This window comes from Balaenoptera borealis, assembly GCF_965194805.1.
Source record: "Balaenoptera borealis genome assembly, chromosome: 16".
Classification (NCBI taxonomy): domain Eukaryota; kingdom Metazoa; phylum Chordata; class Mammalia; order Artiodactyla; family Balaenopteridae; genus Balaenoptera; species Balaenoptera borealis.
The window spans coordinates 85,645,930-85,668,182 of NC_138872.1; the positions used below are offsets into that span (position 1 = coordinate 85,645,930).

Here is a 22,253-nt window from a genome sequence, read left to right on the forward strand (position 1 = left end):
GTTCATAGCAGCACTATTCACAATAGCCAAGACATGGAAGCAACCTAAATGTCCACTGACAGATGAATGGATAAAGAAGATGTGGTATATATATACAATGGAAAATTACTCAGCCATAAAAAAGAATGAAATAATGACATTTGCAGCAATATGGATGGACCTAGAGATTATCATACTAAGTGAAGTAAGTCAGACAAAGAAAGACAAATACCATGATATCATTTATATGTGGAATCTAATTTTAAAAAATGATACAAATGAAGTTACTTACAAAACAGAGACTCACAGATTTTGAAAACAAATTTATGGTTACCAAAGGGGAAATGTTGGGGAGAGGGATAAATTAGAAGTTTGGGATTAACATACACACACTACTATATATAAAACATAACCAACAAGGACCTACTGTATAACACAGGGAACTCTACTCAGTATTCTCTAATAACCTGTATGGGTAAAGAATCTGATAAAGAATGAATATATGTGTATGTGTAACTGAATCACTTTGCTGTACACCTAAAACTAACACAACATTGTAAATCAACTATACTCTAATAAAATTTTATAAAAAGAGCAAAAGTCCTCCATTTAAAGTTTGGATTTAAGATGTCCTTTCTAAAGAAGGCCTTGGGGGTTTAGGTAAACAGAAGGGGAAACCATTTCTGCTCAGCTTTTGTAACTTCCTCTGCAAGTGTGGAGTTTGCTTCTTTCAATTTTAAGCGAAGACTTTTCAATAGAAGTATAAACAATTACTGCTTTATCGACTCTGTTCCTCTGACTTTGAACAGATGTGGGATATTTCTAACCCGGAGTGTTTCCGGGGGGCTGACGGCCTTGATGATTTTGTAGAGTGACCTCAGCTGATTGCAGAGGCTGCTCCCTTTCGGAGCTGCTGCAGGTCTGGCGAGCTCGGGGGAGGGGGGTGATGTGGTGCCTGTTTGCTAAAAGCCAGTGGGAGAAGGTTTTACTTCCCTTCACCTTTTCATCTTGCTCAGTGGACAAAGCTGGGAAACTGGATATGTCTAAACAGAACTGAGAATAAAAACATTTCTTTATCTATCCACATCCAGTTATGTAGACAAGCTTGCTCTCTCAAAAAAAAAAAAAAAAAAAAAAGACCTGATGTATTGCTTATTTCTGTGACATAAATACTCTCATCACTATCAATTTCAAGCTACCAGTGGTTTGGCAACCAGCTCACAAAATTCCTGAATATTTAACAATTGGTTCTAGAGAACAGGGATGATATATTGACAACGTACCACTGTGTCTCTCTCGATCTCTCCATTTACATCTATTATCTGTCTATCATTTACTTATCATCCATCTATACGTATCATTCATTCATCTGTATCTATCTTCATTCTATCTACCTATTTATCCATCATCTATCTGCATCTACCTATCTATCTTCATCATCTGTGGATCTATCTAGAAAGATAGAAATGTCTCAGGAACCCCAGGCACCCCAGCCCCCAGCTGTTTGAGTCTTTCCAACCCAGACACATGAAGAGAACATTTTTCTTTCTTTTCTTTCTTCCTTTCCTTTCCTTCCCTCCTTCCCTTTCTTCCTTTCTTTCTTTCTTTCTTTCTGGCTGTGTTGGGTCTTCGTTGCAGTGCGCAGGATTCTCATTGTGGTGGCTTCTCGTTGCAGAGCACAAGCTCTACAGCACAGTCTCAGTAGTTCTGGCATGCGGGCTCAGTAGTTGTGGCTCACGGGCTCTAGAGCACAGGCTCAGCAGTTGTGGTGCATGGGCTTAGTTGCTCTGCAGCATGTAGGATCTTCCCGGACCAGGGCTCGAACCCGTGTTCCCTGCATTGGCAGGCGGATTCTTAACCACTGCGCCACCAGGGAAGTCCTGAAGAGAACATTTGGGATGACCCCAGCTCCAGCCTGTCTGCAACCACATGGCAGACCCCAAGCAAGAGCTGCCCAGCTGAGCCCTGTGAACACCAGATTCATGAGCAAATTAAAGGTCACTGCTTTGGGTGGGTCTGTGAGGCCACAGTAGGCAATTGGAAGACTCCCCCTTCACTTCAGAGTAAGACGTGTAGGGCCCAGAAGAGAGAGGAGAACAGAGGGGACTGGAGGAAGTGATAAACCTTCATGTTTATCACCTGATGGAGGCAGCAGTGGGGTGGTGGGTCAGCTCGGAGGAAGGAGTGATAAGGTCTAAGCAGGGATGACCCTTGAGGATCACATGGTCAGGACGAAAGGGAAAGAGACGGTACTGACTTTACTGAGTACCTATCATGTGTTAGGGTCCTTGACCCCAACCCTTCTACCCCTAGCAGGCCTTCCAGTAGGGCAACACTGTGGCAGCCAGCTTTCAAGGGCACCCCAGGGACTCTCTCCTCCTGGCATTTGTAACAGGGAAGAACCTTTGTATTCCATTCCAGGTTAATCACCAAAGGGATGTTGCCTATAAGCTTAAATGATACACAATGGCCCATCTCTAGGAACCCTGCTTCCCAGGTAATGAGCATTAAGCTAAAATACCTTTGTTTAGCTCACGGGAAACATCCTGACCAGGCCCACCTGTGAACGACTGCAGGGAGGAAGAAATTAACACATCCCCTCCGAGGCTGACGGGAACCAGGAAGTGTTTGACTTTACGCCCTCTCCCCTTTTAGTATAAAAGGAGCCTGAATTCTAACTCAGGCAAGATGGGTCTTTGGGACATGCGTCCACCATCTTCTCGGTCTGCTGGCTTTCCAGATAAAGTCACTATTCCTCACCCCAACAGCTTGTCTCTTGATTTACTGGTCTGTCGTGTGGTGAGCAGTACAAGCTTGGACTTGGTGACACATTCACACCCTTGTGTGGTCTCTTCCCACATGGTTAGGGCTTAGCTGTGAAGCCACAGGGATCCTGTGGACATGGTGGTCTGTGACCACTGGGGCTAAGTCAGAAGAGACACTGATGCTTCCACCTTGCTCCTCTTGGGGTGAGGATCTCAATATACACATTTTTGGGGGACACAAACATTCAGACCATAGCACCGTCTTACTAAATTTAGAAGGTGGTCTTGTAAAATGGAGATGATTCCTTCATTCCTGATTTCATTCAAAATCACATCGCCTGCTGGGGCACATGCAAGACCCCAGGAATGTAGAAATGAATACACTGTGGTTCCCACCCAGGAGGATCTCACGTTTAATGAGAGAGAGATGGAAATGTTAATTATTGTACAATTAGTGCGACGAAAGTCACCAGAGGTACATTCATGAAATGCCACCAGGAGCTCAGAGGAGGAAGTCAAGAGGGGCTTCCCGGTGAAGGGGACATAAACTGTTCCCCTCTGGTCCCATCCACTTGAGAGGAAAGGACCCACATGGTCATGTGCTAATGGCACTTCTCCACCTGAGTATTTTGGTTTGTGGGATTTGCCAGTGAACAGGGATAGAATTAACAATCTCATGTCATAAAAGATTGTGGCTTGATGTTTTGAAGGAGTTTTTGAAATATCAAAAAAACAAAAAGGTAACCAGCACTATGCCTTATTTCTCAGAATCCAGAATTTAAACCATTAATACGTTGTCGTTTTTATTTCAAATCACTATTTTTTAACATTTAAAGGAGCTAGAATAATATAATAAAGATGAAGTACCCTTTGTATCCATCCCCAGCTTCCATCTCCTTTTTCTCTCCCCAGAGGCAATATTATCATAAATTTGGTATGTATTTGTCTAGTCTATTTAAAATGATTTCATCACGTTTCAATGAATATATATTTCTATACCATATTGCAGGGTAGCATTTTATGCATTTAAAACTTCTACAGAAGTTCTATGTTATGTATCACATAACATCCTAAAGCTTGATTTTTTTATTCAACATTATGTTTTCCAAGATATAGCCATCCTGATAACATATATTAGCTTATTAATTTTAAATGCTGTAGGGCATTCTTCTACTGAATGACTATTCCATGATTTATTTATACATTTTCCTACTGATGAACATTTAGGTTGTTTCCACTTTTTTGCTCTTTCCAGCAATGCTGCAAGAAGCCCTGTGTACACATCTGGTACAAAACTGCAAACATTTTTGGACTGTAGACTACAAGCATCACCAGATAAAGCCACCTTGCTCACCAAAGCGGATGTACCAATTTTCACTCCCACCACCATTTAATGCATCTTTATATGAAACACTCAGTATTGTCAGGCTTGTTGATGTGCCAGTTAGTTGCGTGAAGTGGCATCTCATTGCCAGGCACGTGCTGGAGTTGGTTTGGGCTGCTCAGGAGAGCTGATCACATGGATCTCTTCCCAACTCTGGGTTTGGTGATGTCATGACATTAGCTTGAAATTAGCCAGGATGGGAGTATTTACACCATGGAAAGTGGCAAACACGACAAATCAGGATTGTCCCCTGTAGAGCAGGTGTTAAGCATTTACAGGCACACCCCTGCTTACAGCACCCCTGAGGTCCACCTTCCTCCCCTGAATTCATCTCACAGACTCCCCAGGTTACCAGATGGATGCGATTCTTACTGTTTGTGGCTGTAAGTCTCACACAGGATAGTTGAGGCGACTGTTGTTGTCATGGAATTTAACATGGTCTTAGCTGCTCCAGACTGAAGGGGGCACCAGGCAAGAGGCCCTCCTGTAAGCAAATTTAAAAAACATCTGTGAACTTCAATGGTTTCTTTATTGAGAGGGTATGCAAACAGGTATTTAAATACATTAATACATTCTATTTGTATAACTTTTGGGCAAAATGTCTATTCAACTCTTTTACTCATTTTCAGTTGGGTTATAGAAGGTCCTTAAATATTCTGTTATAAGATGTTACAAGTTAATCAGATACATGATTTGCAAATATCTTCTCTCAGTCTGGCTTGTCTTTTTGCTTTCTTAATGGTGTCTTTTGAAGAGCAAACGTTTTTAACTTTGATGAAGTGTAATTTATCACTTTTTTTTTAAGGATTATGCTTTTGTTGTCATATCTAAGAAATTTTTGCCTAATCCAAAGTCACACAAATTTTCTTTAATGTTTTTCTTCTAGATGTTTCATAGATTTAGCTCTTACACTTAGGTCTCTGATCCATTTTGGGTTAATGTTTATATACAGTGTGAGGCAAGGATTAACTTCTTTTTTTTCCCTGTATGGATGTTCAATTGTTCCAACACTACTTATTGAAAAGGCAGTCTCTTTCCCTTTGGGTTGCCTTGGCACCTTTGTAATGAATCAATGAACTGTGCATATGTGGGTCTATTTCTTTCTTTCTTTCTTTCCTTCCTTCCTTCCTTCCTTCCTCCCTCCCTCCTTTCTTTCTTTCTCTCTCTCTCTCTTTCCTTCTCTTCTCTCCTCTCCTCTCCTCTTTTCTTTCTTTCTTTCTTTCTTTCTTTCTTTCTTTCTTTCTTTCTTTCTTTCTTTTCTTTCTTCCTTCCTTCCTCTTTCTTTCTTTCTTTCTTTCTTTTCTTTTCTTTTCTTTTCTTTCCTTTCTCCACAACACATAGCATGCAGAACTTCCCTGACCAGGGATCGAACCTGCACCCCCCGCAGTGGAAGTGCAGAGTCTTAACCACTGGACTGCCAGGGAAGTCCTGTGGGTCTATTTCTGAATTTGTTTCCTCTTTCTATCTATAGTTCTATCCTTTCAATAGGTTCTTAAGTATTCCTGGGGATATCACTTTAAAATAAATTGATTTCTTTGGCTGCTTCCTATAGAATCTCTTTTTCTTGGGAATCTGGCCCAAGTATCTTTAAGGGTTGGGTCAGGTGAGGTGCACAAGGGTGTCCAGGGATGTCCTTTGCAAGTATTTTAATTATTCTCCCCCTCCCCGCCCCATCCCAGTTTCCCAGGCCTCATGTATATACCAGGAACTCTTCTTTAAGTATGGGTTCCTGCCCCACTGGACACAGTTTACTAGGAATCTTAAACCTGGGCCAGGCCAGGAACCCATTCATCTCCCACGGGTTTCATCTCTCCATGGACCCACCAGAGACCCTGATGGCCCCTAGGGATGCCCAGAATTGCAGTGACACCAGCCTAGGACCTTCTGCTCTGCTCACAATACAGAGATGTAGGAGAGTCACCACAAAGTCACAAAGTGTGTGTGTTTATGGCCATTATAATCCCATTTAAATTACATTCTATCTCCAAATATTTGGGTCTTCACTCTCAGCCCTGAATGGCTGAGAAAATGCCGTTACCCTCATGTCATCAGGCGCCCTCCCCAACACAGCCCACGTCTACTGGGGAGACAGTGTAGACCAGCAAACGCATAGCCAAAATAGTATGTGAAAGGACAGCTACAGGAATACAGACATGACAAAGAGGAGGCCCAGAAAGAGACCAGTAACCCTTGGAACAGGCTGTGGGGGGTCGGATGGAGAAAGGCTTCAGCAGGCTGACATTTGAGGTGGGGTCGGTCAAACAACAGGATAAAAGCAGGCAAGAGAATTCCAGGGAGAGGAAACAGAATTGGCAAACCTACCCAGGTGTAGACCAGCAGAGGATCGCCAGCGGGTTAGGAATTAGGGTCAAACTGTGAAGCCTAACATGGGACCAGAGGGAGGCGGAGGCCAGAGGGATCGCATTAGTTCTGTGACTTTACCCCACTTAAAAGCTTTTACAATTGTGGTAAAATACACATATATCTTGACCATTTTTAAGAGTAAGGGTCAGCAGTGTTACGTGCATTCACATTATCATGCAACCATCATCACCATTCTTCTCTAGAAGATTCTGTTCTATCATAGAATCACACAGCACTTGTCTTCTCATGACTGACAGCTCACTTAGCAGAGCTGCCCTCAGGTTCATCCATGTCGTAGCATGTGTTACTGAACCAGCTTTGGTTCTGCCCGCTTGCAGCAGGTCAAACCACCAGGCACCGAGGTTTGCAGTACCGAGAAGGGTTATTCGCAAGGCAGCCAATCGAAGAGATGGAAAACAAATCTCAAATCCGCCTCTCCCAGGGCAAGGGGCTGGGGTGTGTATGGGATACACTGACGGAGTAGAATACAGAGGTAGGGGGGTCGGAGGCATGGGGAGAGGTGATGGGAAAAGGTGTGGTCCTGGTCGTTCTGCGCAGGCGTAGCTAATTCCCGGGCCTCGGCACCATCGAGGGTGGAGTTTTCAGCCCTCCGATGTTACAAGGTCACCTGGCGACACGCGCATGCCCAGTTGGAGGGTCGGTGGTCCTATCCAGTCACAACCAGCTCAGCTCAAACTAGACACAGCTGACTCCAAGTTTCTGGAAAATAACTCAGGCAAACACCTTATCGTTTAGGCTCCGTGATGCCTGGAGGATGTGCAAGTCTTAAACCGACCTTGATTAGTAGGCGCGGGTGAAATGGATCTAACCTACGGTTTCATTAGAATTTCCTTCCCTTTCAAGGCTGAGTATTATTTTATTGTATGTATATGCTATATTTTCGTATCTGTGCATCTTCCAATGAACACTGAATTGCTTCCTTTTACCTTTTGGCTACTGGGAATAATGCTGCTATGAACATGGGTGTACAAACATCCCTTTGAGACCCTGATTTCAATTTTTGGGGGGTGTAGACCCAGAAGTGGAATTGCTGGATCCTATGGTAATTCTATTTTTAATATTTTGAGGAACCACCATACTGTTTTCCATAGCAGCTGCACCATTTAATTGTATTTTTTAATAAATTTATTTATTTAATTTTGGCTGCGTTGGGTCTTTATTGCTGCGCGCGGGCTTTCTCTAGTTGCGGTGAGCGGGGGCTACTCTTTGTTGCGGTGCGCGGGCTTCTTATTGCGGTGGCTTCTCTCATTGTGGAGCATGGGCTCTAGGCATGCAGGCTTCAGTAGTTGTGGCGCGTGGGCTCAGTGGGTGTGGCTCGCGGGCTCTAGAGCGCAGGCTCAGTAGTTGTGGCGCACGGGCTTAGTTGCTCAGCAGCATGTGGGATCTTCCCAGACCAGGGCTTGAACCCGTGTCCCCTGCATTGGCAGGAGGATTCTTAACCACTGCGCCACTAGGAAAGCCCAGCTGCACCATTTTACATCCTGATCTACAGCACACAAGGTTTCCAATTTCCCCCCATCCTGGCCAACCCTTGTGCTATTTTCTGCTTTTTTGGGACAGTCGCCATCCTAATGGGTAGATTCACCCCACTTTTGTTAGGAGACTCATTTACCTCTGAGCCACCAGAGTATAAAGACTGGCTCCTGGTAATGATTTTTTTTTTTTTTAATGAGTATGGACTTGACTGACGTCTGTCAGGGTTTGATTCTTTGGCTATCAACAAGTCAGTGAGGATCATCTCCGGATCCAGAACTATCAGGTGGTATTTTCGTTACAGATCTCACCAGATGTGTTCTCTTTCCCTGGCCAGCGTCCGGACTGCTGCCCTGCCGTGCGCCTCACTGTACGGACCCGCGCCTCCCGCCCCCACCCCCTGGTCTCCTGCAGCCACAGACCAGGACAGCCTGTCAAACAAAGGGAGGATAAGCGGGAGCAGATGAAAGTTGGGGAAAATGAACTTGTTTCTGAGGTTTCCACTGAAATCTGGGTCCTGTTCCCTTTCTGTCTCTCCTCTTTCTTTCCGTGAGTGCAATGGTGTGTGTCCTTATCTCCCTCTCATCGGGTTGGAGTGCTGGATGTTCTTGACAAGCTCATGGGCTGTTATAAGGATCAGATGAGATTAGAGATGAGAAAGCACTCAAGTCTGAAGTGCTCCATCAATGTACAGGATTACTATTAATCTTCCACTGATCTCTTAATACAGGGAAAAAAAAAAGAACAGAAAAAACAACTAACCCTTCTCCCGTGGGGTTTCCACGGCAAAGAGATGGCTGTGCCTCTCATCTGCCCGGCCCCTCTCCTCCCTTTCTCTGCTGGATCCAAAGTCCTGGCCCTGGAAATTTCATCACCCTTGTGATTTACCACTGATTAGCCCTCTCCGTACATCAGGGGTTCCACGTCTGTTCTGAATCAGGTGCGTATATTACTTTTGCTTGGCTCATAGAAGGTTTAAGAATTATTTTTATTTTGTGGGCAATGTACAGAAATCAGGAAGAACAAGAATTCAGGTTTCTGACTTGGGGAAAAGTTAAAAGACTTGGCTACTCTGGGAATACCTTTCTACCTGCTAACAAGGGTCCTTTCCCCACCTGCCTGACTCGCTCTAGGGATGTGAACTGCAGCTCTGATGTGACCGCGTAACCCGGTGTGAGGATGGCAGGAATCAAATGCACCAACGCTCTCCTCTGGGAATTCGTGAGTAACAGTGAACGGATTTGGAGAATGTTGGATTTTGGGGTGTGTCTGTGTCCTTCCCGGGGCCTGTAAAACCATCGCCCCGTGATGTGGTCATCCTCCCCACCTTCTGGTGAATTAAATCCCTCCACGAAGCTGGGCAGGAGAGTCCATGGGTGGATAACAGTATCAAGACAGGGAGACTTGGGCTTCCCTGGTGGCGCAGTGGTTGAGAATCTGCCTGCCAATGCAGGGGACGCAGGTTCAAGCCCTGGTCTGGGAAGATCCCACATGCTGCGGAGCAACTGGGCCCGTGAGCCACAACTACTGAGCCTGCCTGCGCGTCTGGAGCCTGTGCTCCGTGACAAGAGAGGCCACGATAGTGAGAGGCCTGCGCACCGCGTTGAAGAGTGGCCCCCGCTCGCCACAACTAGAGAAAGCCCTCGCATAGAAACGAAGACCCAACACAGCTAAAAATAATAAATAAATACATAAATAAATTTATTAAAAAAAAAAAAGACAGGGAGACTTTGAAAAACTGCGATTCTAAGTGTAAGCCTACATGTGTTCTGTTTTAGGATGAAAACATCCGAGACGAACGTGAAGCATAATCAGATAAAAAGATCCAGCATGATGAGAGGATCTAGAACCAATCTATGAAATGAAAAATCCCGGGGTGCCGTCAGCAAGATGGCTGAATAAGACGTTCCTCACATGTATCCTCCCACCTCAACAACAATTTGGGGTCCATCCACCTACAGAAATGCTCTTGTAGGAGCTCTGGGATCCAGGTATGAGACTGTAAAAGCTCAATGCAGTCCTTGACGAAGGAGAGGATTTTGAGAAGGAAGGCTCACACCCCGGCAGCAGATTTGCTGACCACGGTCCCAGCTAGAGACCCAGAGACAGCTCGGTACCCCCTGAGAACTCGGCTGCAGCCCCGTTTGGCTTGGTTCTGCCATCAGCACCACATGCCAAGGGAGGAACCAGGCCCACCCATAGGTCGGGTGTTAGGTGTACAGACGACCTTGGTCCTGGCCGTGGACCCTGAAGTGGCCCGTGAACTGGCTCCAGCCCCTCTTGGCTGTGGTCCAGGAGCCCGTGGTGGTGAGTCCTCCAAACTAAGTCAGACTGTAGGTTCTGACAGGGCCCTGTAACTGGGCTCCAGAAATAGAAGAAAAAAAAAAAATCCTAAAATTCATATAGAAGCATGAAAGATCCTGAAGAGCCAAAAAAATCTTGAGAAAGAAGAACAAAGGTGGAGGCCTCACACTTCCTGATTTAAAACTATACTACAAATCTGTAGTAGGTCAAACAGTATGGCACTGGCATAAAAACAGCCACGTAGACTATGGAGCAGAATCAAGAGCTCAGAAATAAACCCACACATATATGGTCAACTAATATTTGACGAGGGAGACAAGAATACTCAATGGGGAAAAGAAAGTATTTTCAATAAACAGTGTTGGGAAACCTGGATATTCACATGCAAAAGAATGAAACTGGACCCCTATCTTACACCACTCACAAAAATTAACTGAAAATGAATCAAAGACTTAAATATAAGACCTGAAACTGTAAAACTCCTAGAGGAAAACAGAGAAAATAGTCCTTGACATTGGCTTTGGCAATGATTTTTTTGGATATGACACCAGAAGCATAAGCAACAAAAGGAAAAATAAGCAAGTGGGGCCTACAACAAACTAAAAAGCTTCTGCACGGCAAAAGAAACAATCAACAAAATGAAGAGGCAACCTATGGAATGGGAGAAAATATCTGCAAACCACCTGTTTAGAGGTTAATATGCAAAAAAATATAAAGAACTCAAAAAACTCAATAGCAAAAAACCCAAATAATCTGATTAAAAAAGTGGATGAAGGACTTGAATAGACATTTCTCCAAAAAAGACATACAAATGTCCAACAGGTACATGAAAAGGTGCTCAACATCACTAATTATCAGTGAAATACAAATCAAAACCACAATGAGATACCACCTCACACCTGTTAGAAGGGCTTCAAAAGACAAGAGATAACAAGTGTCTACAGGATGTGGAGAAAAGAGAACCCGAAAGCCCTGTGGTGAGAATGTAAATTGGTGCAGCCACTATGGGAAGCAGTATGGCAGTTCCTCAAAAAAATAACAGTAGAAGTACCACATGATCCAGCAATCCTACTTCTGGGTATATATCTGAAGGAAATGAAATCACTGTCTCAAAGAGATATCTCTACCCTCATGTTCACTGCAGCATTATTCACAATAGCCAAGACATGGAAACAAGTGTCCATCAATGGATAAATGGATAAAGAAGATGTGTATACACACACACACACACACACATACAAACACCCCAGAGTATTACTCAGCCATAAAAAAAAATGAAATTTTATCGTTTGCAGAAACATGGATGGACTTGGAAGGCATTATGCTAAGTGAAATAAGTCGGACAGAGAAAGACAAATATTGTATGACCTCACTTATATGTGAAATTTAAAAAAAAAAGCCAAATTCATAGAAACAGAAAGTAGAGTGGTGGTTGTCAGGGGCTGGGGGTGGGAGAAGCAGGGATATGTTGGCCAAAGGGTACAAACTTCCAATTATAAGATGGATAAGTTCTGGGGAATCTAGTATTCAGCATGGCAACTGTAGTTAAGAAAACTGTATTACACACTTGAAAGTTGCGAAGAGAGTCAATCTTAAGTATTCTCACCCCAAAATAAAATCATAATTATGCAATTGATGAATGTGTTAACTAACTCTATTGTGGAAATCATTTCACAATATATACTTCTATAAAACATCACATTGTAGGGCTTCCCTGGTGGCTCAGTGGTTAAGAATCTGCCTGCCAATGCAGGGGACATGGGTTTGATCCCTTGTCCGGGAAGATCCCACATGCTGCGAAGCAACGAAGCCCATGCGCCACAACTACTGAGCCTGTGCTCTAGAGCCCACGAGCCACAACTACTGAGCCCGTGCGCCACAACTACTGAAGCCCGCGTGCCTAGAGCCCGTGCTCCGCAACAAAAGAAGCCACTGCAATGAGAAGCCCGCACACCACCACGAAGAGTAGCCCCCACTCGCCACAACTAGAGAAAGCCTGCGCGCAGCAACGAAGACCCAACGCAGTCAAAAATAAATAAATAAACTAAAAAAAAATCACATTGTACAACACCTTAAACTTACATAATGTTATATGTCAATTATGTCAGTAATGCTGGAAAAAATTTTTTAAAATCTTTACCCAGTGTGTTGAATAAAACCTGATTCCAGGGGCTTCCCGGGTGGCGCAGTGGTTGAGAATCTGCCTGCCAATGCAGGGGACATGGGTTCGAGCCCTGGTCTGGGAAGATCCCACATGCCACGGAGCAACTAGGCCCGTGAGCCACAACTACTGAGCCTGCGCGTCTGGAGCCTGTGCTCTGCAACAAGAGAGGCTGCGATAGTGAGAGGCCCGCGCACCGCAATGAAGAGTGGTCCCCTCTTGCCGCAACTAGAGAAAGCCCCCGCACAGAAACGAAGGCCCAACACAGCCAAAAATTAAAAAAAAAAAAAAAAAAAACCTGATTCCAGACAAAAATCAAAACATACCTTTTAAAATTTTTGTTGTTTTGGTAACTTTCCTCTGTCTCCCAGTAAAAATGTGGCTAGCCCATGAGGTTTTGGTTCATTCTTACATGACAGACATTCCCAGGTCAGTTTAAGAAGCAAAAGCAATCTCAGATCAACATATCCGACTTGAGATATTCATCAAAACTCCAAGCCTGTTTTAGCATTAAACCTCCATTCTGGTTTGGACCTGCTTCAGGCTGGAAGCCTGACGTGGAGACCCGATTGGTCTCATCTGTTCCCTGTCCTGCTTCTCACAACAAGCTACCTGTAGCTTGGAGAGAGACGAGAGGAAAAAGGCGAGAGCTGGTGCTATTGTAAGCCAACTCTGTCCTCTCTAAGCCTGTTCTCTAGGTCCACACAGAATGCATGTTTCCTTTGGGTGGCTGTTCCAGTCATCTGTTGTTAGTTAACAAATTAACCCCGAACTTAGCTGCTTAGAACCATCATTTTATTTTGCTGGTGATTCTGTGGGTCAGGAATTGAGGGAAGGTTGGGATGGGCGGTATTCCCTGGAGCCTTTCACAGGGTTGCCGTCATATGGTGCTGGGGCTGCATCATCTCCAGGATGGACCAGGATGGACATCCAAGATGGCGCACTCACACAGCTGGAGCTCAGCTGGGTCTGTGGATCAGAGTGCCCCCAGGTGACCCTTCAAGGTGCCTGGGCTCAGACTGCACCAGGGCTGGGCTCAGAGAGGGGTGTCCAGGAACCAGTGCTCAAGTCCAGAGATCCAGATGACCTGGTTCTTCAGATTCTCCAGCACATAAGTCAACCAGCTGGAGAGTTAGGACACACCATAGTCATGAGAATTGTTGGACTCACCTCCCCCAGGGGATTTCCTCGTTTTTAATTTTTTTTCCCAAAGACTGTCTTGGCTAATATTGGCCCTCTGCATTTCCACATAAATTTAGAAACGTTAATTTCTACAAAAATTATAATTTTGATTGGAATTTGAATCTGTAGATTTAACTAACATCTTTCTATTGAACAAAGGCGATTGTAGGCGATTGTAACAGCTTTACAATACTGAATTTTCCACTCCATGAACATAGTATTTAGGTTTTCTTTACTTTTTCTCAGTAATGCTTTTCAGTTTTCTTTAGAGATAACCTGTATAACATTTATAAGATGCATTTCTAGGTATCTGAATTTTTTGTGTTATTAAGATGTTATCTTTTTACAGGCTTTATTTTCTTTTTGTTGCTGGTATGGGTGAATAGATTTTTATGTATTGGCCTTGTTTCCAGCAATCTCGATAAACTCATTTACTAATTGTAATTATTTTCTGTAGATTCTTCTGGATTTCTACAAACCATTAATCTGTGAATAATGCCCTTTTTATTTCTTCTTTTCTAAGTGTTATGTATTTTGTTTCTTGCCTTATTCTTATCTCACAGGATCTTCATTACAATGTTGAATTGAAGTGACAGCTGGTATTCTTGTTCCTGTCCTTAAAACTTTTTTTTCAAAATTTCATTAAGTATTTCACGTAGTTTGGTATTGCTGTAATTTTTTTAAAGAAATATATCCATTATCATATTGAGGGAGTTCCCTTCTGTTCCTAGTTTGCTAAAAGTTTTTAAAATCACAAATAGATGATAAATTTTATAAAACTTTCTGCATCTATTGAGCAGATACTATAGTATCATTCATTGATTTTTGAGTAGTAGATCCACATTGCATTCCTGGAATAAACCCAGCTTGGTCATTAACTGTTATTCTTTATGTTTTTGTTTTTCTTTTTATTTACCACTGGGATCAATTTAGGTATTTTGCTTCAGAATTTTGCATTCAGATTCATGAACTGTAATTGGTTTTGTCAGGATCTGGTATACTAACCTCATAAAATGAGTTTTGGAGTGTTCCTTCTTTATTCTAGTCTCTATTAAAGTTTGTATAAGATTTGCATTATTTATTCTCTAAACATTTCATAGAACTTCTCAGTGAAAACAATCTGGGCCGGGGCTTCCCTGGTGGCGCAGTGGTTGAGAATCTGCCTGCCAATGCAGGGGACATGGGTTCGAGCCCTGGTCTGGGAAGATCCCACATGCTGCAGAGCAGCTGGGCCCGTGAGCCACAATTACTGAGCCTGCGCGTCTGGAGCCTGTGCTCCCCAACAGGAGAGGCTGCGATAGTGAGAGGCCCGCGCACCGCGATGAAGAGTGGCCCCCGCTTGCCGCAACTGGAGAAAGCCCTCACACAGAAACTAAGACCCAACACAGCCATAAATAAATAAATAAATAAATAAAAATTAAAAAAAAAAAAAGCAACAGTCTTTAAAGATTATCTTTAAAAAAAAAAAACAATCTGGGCCTAGAGTTTACTTTGTGGTGAGTTTTTAAATTATAGATTTAATTCATTTAATAGTTATAGAACTATGCAGATTTTTGATTTCTTCTTGTATCAGTTGTGTTTTTCTAGGTGTTTGTAAACATCTAAATTTTGAAGTTTATAACTTTGCTCACATTAGCAAATTTGCTCTTATTTTTATTTTAACATCTAAATATCTGTAGAAATGTTACCTTTTTCATTCCTAATATCTATTTATTCCTTCTCTTTTTCTTGCCAGAGAACCACTGATTTTATTAGTCTTTTCAAAGATACAACTTTCGGCTTTTTCATCCTGCCTGTTGTATATTTGTTTTTAAATTTCTGCTCTTTAATATTTCCTTCTTATCTACTTTCTTTAGTTTATTTGCAGTTTAATTTTTTTTAAGTTCTTGAGATGATTAGATGATTTTTGGTCTTCCTTTTTTTTTTTAAATTTTACACTATTTATTTATTTATTTTTGGCTGTGTTGGGTCTTCGTTTCTGTGCGTGGGCTTTCTCTAGTTGCGGCAAGTGGGGGCCACTCTTCATCGCGGTGTGCGGGCCTCTCACTATCGCGGCCTCTCTTGTTGCGGAGCACAGGCTCCAGACGTGCAGGCTCAGCAGTTGTGGCTCACGGGCCCAGTTGCTCCACGGTACGTGGGATCCTCCCAGACCAGGGCTCAAACCCGTGTCCCCTGCATTGGCAGGCAGACTCTCAACCACTGCGCCACCAGGGAAGCCCCTTGGTCTTCCTTTTTAATTTTGGACTAACATGAACAGGTTTTAAAGTTAAGTTATGAATTAGAAATATTCCCATCTTACTCCACATATAGCTTAAATAACACAGTAATTACCTGTTTTCTTAAGGTTAACTAGAAGCCATCTTCTTGTCATCTCTTTATTTTCAAACTTTCTGTGTCATTTGTTTCAGGTGATTTGTTTTAACTATATGTAGCTGACTATTATTTGATACATTCTGAAAATGTTTGTCTCTTAACAGGAGCACTTAACTGGTTTTTTACTTGTTGTGATTACCAATACGTTTTAATACATTCCCCTACCTTATTTTATGTTTTATTTCCTGTCTTTCGAGGATTGATCATATTATTGTTTTATTATTATTCCTCCGGCAGTTTGAAATCGAGTTATAGTATATTTCTATTTTTCTACTAATTGTTCTTAAATTTAAAAAATGTCTAGAGTTAATCAGGATTTTTATTTTCTCCTAAGTAAGACAAGACCTTTCATATAATTTTACTCCCCTATTTTCCTACCAGGCTTCCCCCTCTTCTTGCTAACACACCTTTCCCAAGTTGAATTCTTTTGGAATGTTTTCAGCTTAATGTTTTCAATAACACGTTTTAAAATATTATGCATCCTGAATTGTCGACAGATAACTTTTTTCTCCCCTCCATTTTCTCAGTTGTCTACACATGAAACTCATGAGATGACTGTTAGAGTGATTTTATTTTTTTTCTCATTTTGGTTACTTGCATCTTATGTCGCCTGCTTAAATTCATTATTTTTGTTTGTTTTGGTGGAGCAAATCCTTAACTATTTGTTCAAAAAAGATTTATTGAGTGGTAAATGCTTTGAGTCCTAGTATGTCTGAAAGTGTCTTGATTTTGATCTCACATTTAAATATTAGTTTTGGATGGTGTATAAGATGCTGGATTCAAAGTAATTTTTATCCTTAGAGTTTTGAGGTTGCTGCTCCTTTGTCTTCTAGCATCCACTGTTGCCAACAAGAAGGCAGAGCCCAGTTTCATTTTTGTTCCTTTGTGGGCAATCTGTTTTCTTCTCTCTCTCTCTCTCTTTCCTGCCTGCTTTGTAATCTTTTAGGACTTCCCCTTCCTTCTTTTAGGACTTCCCCTTCCTCCTGTTGTTTTGCTTATCTGTTTCATTCATTCTGATCAACTTTCAGTGAACCTGTTCAAACACAATCCTTGTGTCTTTCTTTAACTCTGGATAAGTTTATTATTAAATTTTTTCCTCTCCTCCATTCTTTCATTCTCTACTTAGGAAATTCATTTTGGAATGGTTCGATTATTCAGGAAATAATCAGTTTTTAGCTCCATCAATCTACTATTCATTTGATCTGCTGAGTTTAAAATTTTCAGTATCATATTCAATATTTCTAAGACTCCTAATTGGTTCTTTAAAAAAAAAAGTCGTGCCCCCCTCCCCCCGATCTGCTGTAATCTCACTAGGCATTGCTTTATCTGGGGAAATAAAATACTTCATGAAAAAACAGAAACCTTGTCAGTGTTACCCAGTATTTCAGATGGCTTGAGAACTATGCATTCATAGTTGACCTTAACCTTGGTCATGTGCAGAAAGATCTGAAGAAAGTAACACATCCAGAAGTCATACTGTTAAATACAAAATTACTCCTGTCAAGGGTAAAGTTAAAAATCTTGAGATTCATTTTAAACCAGAGCAACACGGACTTACTGTATTCCCCAAAGAGGGACAAGCAAGCTGAACAGACGCTGTCTGAAACGCTTTAAGAACTCTGCCACTGCGATTCTAACTTGTCACAAAGCCCGATCTGTAACCCTAAATTTAGACCATTCTTTGTTATGAAACCAGGACATTCCATCTTTGTTCAAAAAGGAATGAAACAGAAGTCAATTCAGCTGCTTTTAATTCATGAAACAGATTTAAATTCAGCTGAGGAAATAAAGATGTTAATTACAGTATTATTTATAATAGCACAAATTGGAAACAACCCAAAAGGTCAAAAAGAAGGAAAAAAATAAATCATAATCAAAGTATATTATGTAGACATTAAAAACGATAGCTATGAAGATTCAGTGGCAAGATGGGAAATACGTTATATAAGGTTAAATGAAAAACAGGACAAAATTGTATGTATATTCCTCTTACAATTATGCATATGTAAAATATACTTGAAAATAGGAAAACATAAAAGAAATGTTATTTGTGGTAATGAACTGGGATGCTTTTTTCTTTTTGTTGTAATTTTACTTAGTTTTTATTGTTATTTATTATTATTATTTTCCATTATGGTTTGTTACAGGATATTGAATATAGTTCCCTGTGCTATAGAGTAGGACCTTGTTGTTTATGGGATGCTTTTTTATGGGGCAATTTTTCTGTTTGTTTTTTAAAGCCAAAGTTTCGTAACTTGAGATTACTTTTAAAATATTAAATTATTTAGGACAACATTTGGCAGAGATAGGGAATGTGCTGGAGAGATCAGTGGACGGAGCCAGGAGTCCTGGGTTCTAATCACAGCTCTGCTCTGGGCTTGGGGCGTCCTTGAACAACATCAGCTTTTCTGTTGCTTTTGGGCTATTATTTTTGTTGTCTTTTCTCCCTCCATAGATCATATCCTGTGTACTTTCCATACTTCAAAAAATCTTCTAGTTGGGGAGGGAAAGATTGGGATTAGCAGATGCAAACTATAATATATAGGATGGATAAACAACAAGGTCCTACTGTATAGCCCAGGGAACTAGATTCAATATTTTGTGACAAACCATAATGGAAAAGAATATAAAAAAGAATGTATATATGTACTATATAACTGAATCACTTTGCTGTACAGCAGAAATTAACACATTATAAATCAACTATACTTCAATAAAATTTAAAAAACTCTCCTACAGTCTAGTACTATTATGTATTTATTCTCATTAAAATTATATTTTCTGCCATTTTACAGGAGTTGCAGTCAGAGGAAAGTGATGCTTAGTCCAGCATTTTGTTATGTCTCTGTTGTTTATCTTTTGTTAACTAATCAATAATTCTAAAGACATGCTTATTCACAATCTTTGTTCTCCTAATGTTACTTCTCCCTTAAATCTTTGTTTGTTAACCAGTAAGTCTCATCCAGTTGTTTCTAGAAACTTAACCCATGAGGCTGGCCCAGAATATCGTATGTTAGTTCTGACTAACCTTTAAGATTTATTTCAGTCTTTAACAATTTCTTGCCTCTTGGAGTTCAATAAACTTCATATTACTCACGGTATTGATTACGGATCTCTCACCTTGCTCTTTGCTCTGTTGAGCTTGGTTGGGAGGAAATGTTTAGCGTTGATTATATAACATCGCACTGAAAGTCACAACTCATGGGCTCTGCTTTCAGCTGAGGCTCCAGGTTATGGACCAACTGAATCTGTTTTATTTTACTTGATACATATTTCATTATGCACCATCACCTGTGCTGGCCAGCCTGGATCTGTTCATAAAACAGTACCTGTGGGTAGGTATTCCTGGTTGACTAAACTACGAGTTATTAAGATGGCATCCCAATAGCTGCCTGCCTTTTAAAATGTGGCTACTAGAAAATTTAAAATTACACACATAGCTTACACTTACAGCTTGTGTTATATTTCTACTGGGCTATGCTGAAATAGAGTCTAGAAATAGATCCATGCATATATGATTAATTTTTGACAAAGATGCTGGAGCAAATCAATGGGGGGAAAGTCTTTTCAACAAATGATGTTAGACCTACAGACACAGAAAACAAACCTATGATTACCAAAGCAGAAAGCGGGGGAGGGGGGATTAACCAAGATGGCGGAGTAGAAGGACGTGCTATCACTCCCTCTTGCGAGAGCACCAGAATCACAACTGGCTGCTGGACAATCATTGACAGGAAGACCCTGGACTTCACCAAGGAGGATACCCCACGTCCAAGGACAGAGGAGAAGCCACAGTGAGACGGTAGGAGGGGCGCAATCAGAGTAAAATCTAATCCCATAACTGCTGGATGGGTGACTCACAGACTGGCGAACACTTATACCACAGAAGTCCACCCACTGGAGTGAAGGTTCTGAGCCCCACGTCAGGCTTCCCAACCTGGGGGTCCGGCAACGGGAGGAGGAATTCCTAGAGAATCAGACTTTGAAGCCTAGTGGGAATTGATTGCAGGACTCCGACAGGACTGGGGGAAACAGAGACCCCACTCTTGGAGGGCACACACAAAGTAGTGTGTGCATCGGGACCCAGGGGAAGGAGCAGTGACCCTGGGGGAGACTGAACCAGACCTACCTGCTGGTGTTGGGGGGTCTCCTGCAGAGGCGGGGGGTGGCTCTGTTTCACTGTGGGGACAAGGACTCTGGCAGCGGAAGTTCTGGGAAGTGCTCCTTGGCGTGAGCCCTCCCAGAGTCTGCCATTAACCCCACCAAAGAGCCCAGGTAGGCTCCAGTGTTGGGTTGCCTCAGGCAAAACAACCAACAGGGAGGGAACCCAGCCCCACCCATCAACAATCAAGTGGATTAAAGTTTTACTGAGCTCTGACCGCCACAGCAACAGTCAGCTCTACCCGCCACCAGAGCCTCCCATCAAGCCCCTTAGATAGCCTCAACCACCAGAGGGCAGACAGCAGAAGCAAGAAAAACTACAATCCTGCAGCCTGTGGACCAAAAACCACAGTTACAGAAAGATAGACAAGATGAAAAGGCGGAGGGCTATGTACCAGATGAAGGAACAAGAAAAAATCCCAGAAAAACAACTAAATGAAGTGGAGATAGGCAACCTTCCAGAGGAAGAATTCAGAATAATGATAGTGAAGATGATCCAGGACCTCGGAATAAGAATGGAGGCAAAGATTGAGAAGATGCAAGAAATGATTAACAAAGACCTAGAAGAATTAAAGAACAAACAAACAGAGATGACCAATACAATAACTGAAATGAAAACTACACTAGAAGGAATCAATAGCAGAATAACTGAGGCAGAACAACGGATAAGTGACCTGGAAGACAGAATGGTGGAATTCACTGCTGCAGAACAGACTAAAGAAAAAAGAATGAAAAGAAATGAAGACAGCCTAAGAGACCTCTGGGACAACATTAAATGCAACAACATTCGCATTATAGGGGTCCCAGAAGGAGAAGAGAGAGAGAAAGGACCAGAGAAAATATTTGAAGAGATTATAGTCGAAAACTTCCCTAACATGGGAAAGGAAATAGCCACCCAAGTCCAGGAAGTGCAGAGAGTCCCATACAGGATAAACCCAAGGAGAAACACGCCGAGACACATAGTAATCAAAGTGGCAAAAATCAAAGACAAAGAAAAATTATTGAAAGCAGCAAGGGAAAAACGACAAATAACATACAAGGGAACTCCCATAAGGTTAACAGCTGATTTCTCAGCAGAAACTCTGCAAGCCACAAGGGAGTGGCATGATATACTTAAAGTGATGAAAGGGAAGAACCTACAACCAAGATTACTCTACCCAGCAAGGATCTCATTTAGATTTGATGGAGAAATCAAAAGCTTTACAGACAAGCAAAAGCTAAGAGAATTCAGCACCACCAAACCAGCTCTACAACAAATGCTAAAGGAACTTCTCTAAGTGGGAAACACAAGAGAAGAAAAGGACCTACAAAAACAAACCCAAAACAATTAAGAAAATGGTCATAGGAACATACATATCGATAATTACCTTAAACGTGAATGGATTAAATGCCCCAACCAAAAGACATAGACTGGCTGAATGGATACAAAAACAAGACCCATATATATGCTGTCTACAAGAGACCCACTTTAGACCTAGGGACACATACAGACTGAAAGTGAGGGGATGGAAAAAGATATGCCATGCAAATGGAAATCAAAAGAAAGCTGGAGTAGCTATACTCATATCAGATAAAATAGACTTTAAAATAAAGAATGTTACAAGAGACAAGGAAGGACACTACATAATGATCAAGGGATCAATCCAAGAAGAAGATATAACAATTATAAATATATATGCACCCAACATAGGAGCACCTCAATACATAAGGCAACTGCTAACAGCTATAAAAGAGGAAATTGACAGTAACACAATCATAGTGGGGGACTTTAACACCTCACTTACACCAATGGACAGATCATCCAAAATGAAAATAAATAAGGAAACAGAAACTTTAAATGACACAATAGACCAGATAGATTTAATTGATATATATAGGACATTCCATCCAAAAACAGCAGATTACACGTTCTTCTCAAGTGCGCACGGAACATTCTCCAGGATAGATCACATCTTGGGTCACAAATCAAGCCTCAGTAAATTTAAGAAAATTGAAATCATATCAAGCATCTTTTCTGACCACAACGCTATGAGATTAGAAATGAATTACAGGGAAAAAAATGTAAAAAAGACAAACGCATGGAGGC

The 22,253-nt window shown here is 41.8% G+C and overlaps 1 protein-coding gene across 3 annotated transcripts in view; it reads right to left on the bottom strand.

The window, feature by feature from the left end:
* LOC309614466 (uncharacterized protein) overlaps positions 1-22,253 on the bottom strand; it is a 180,846-nt gene that overhangs the window by 45,311 nt on the left and 113,282 nt on the right. For 2 of the 3 annotated variants that reach the window (XR_014236181.1, XR_014236182.1), the window contains one exon: positions 1,703-4,612. Coding sequence is in view for 1 of the 3 variants with exons in the window: in XM_082362859.1 (XP_082218985.1) it covers positions 4,501-4,612 (112 nt within the window). In the remaining 2 variants the exon portion in view is untranslated. Of the gene's footprint in view, positions 1-1,702; positions 4,613-22,253 lie in introns of those variants that run through there. The other variant, XM_082362859.1, reaches the window with a different exon arrangement.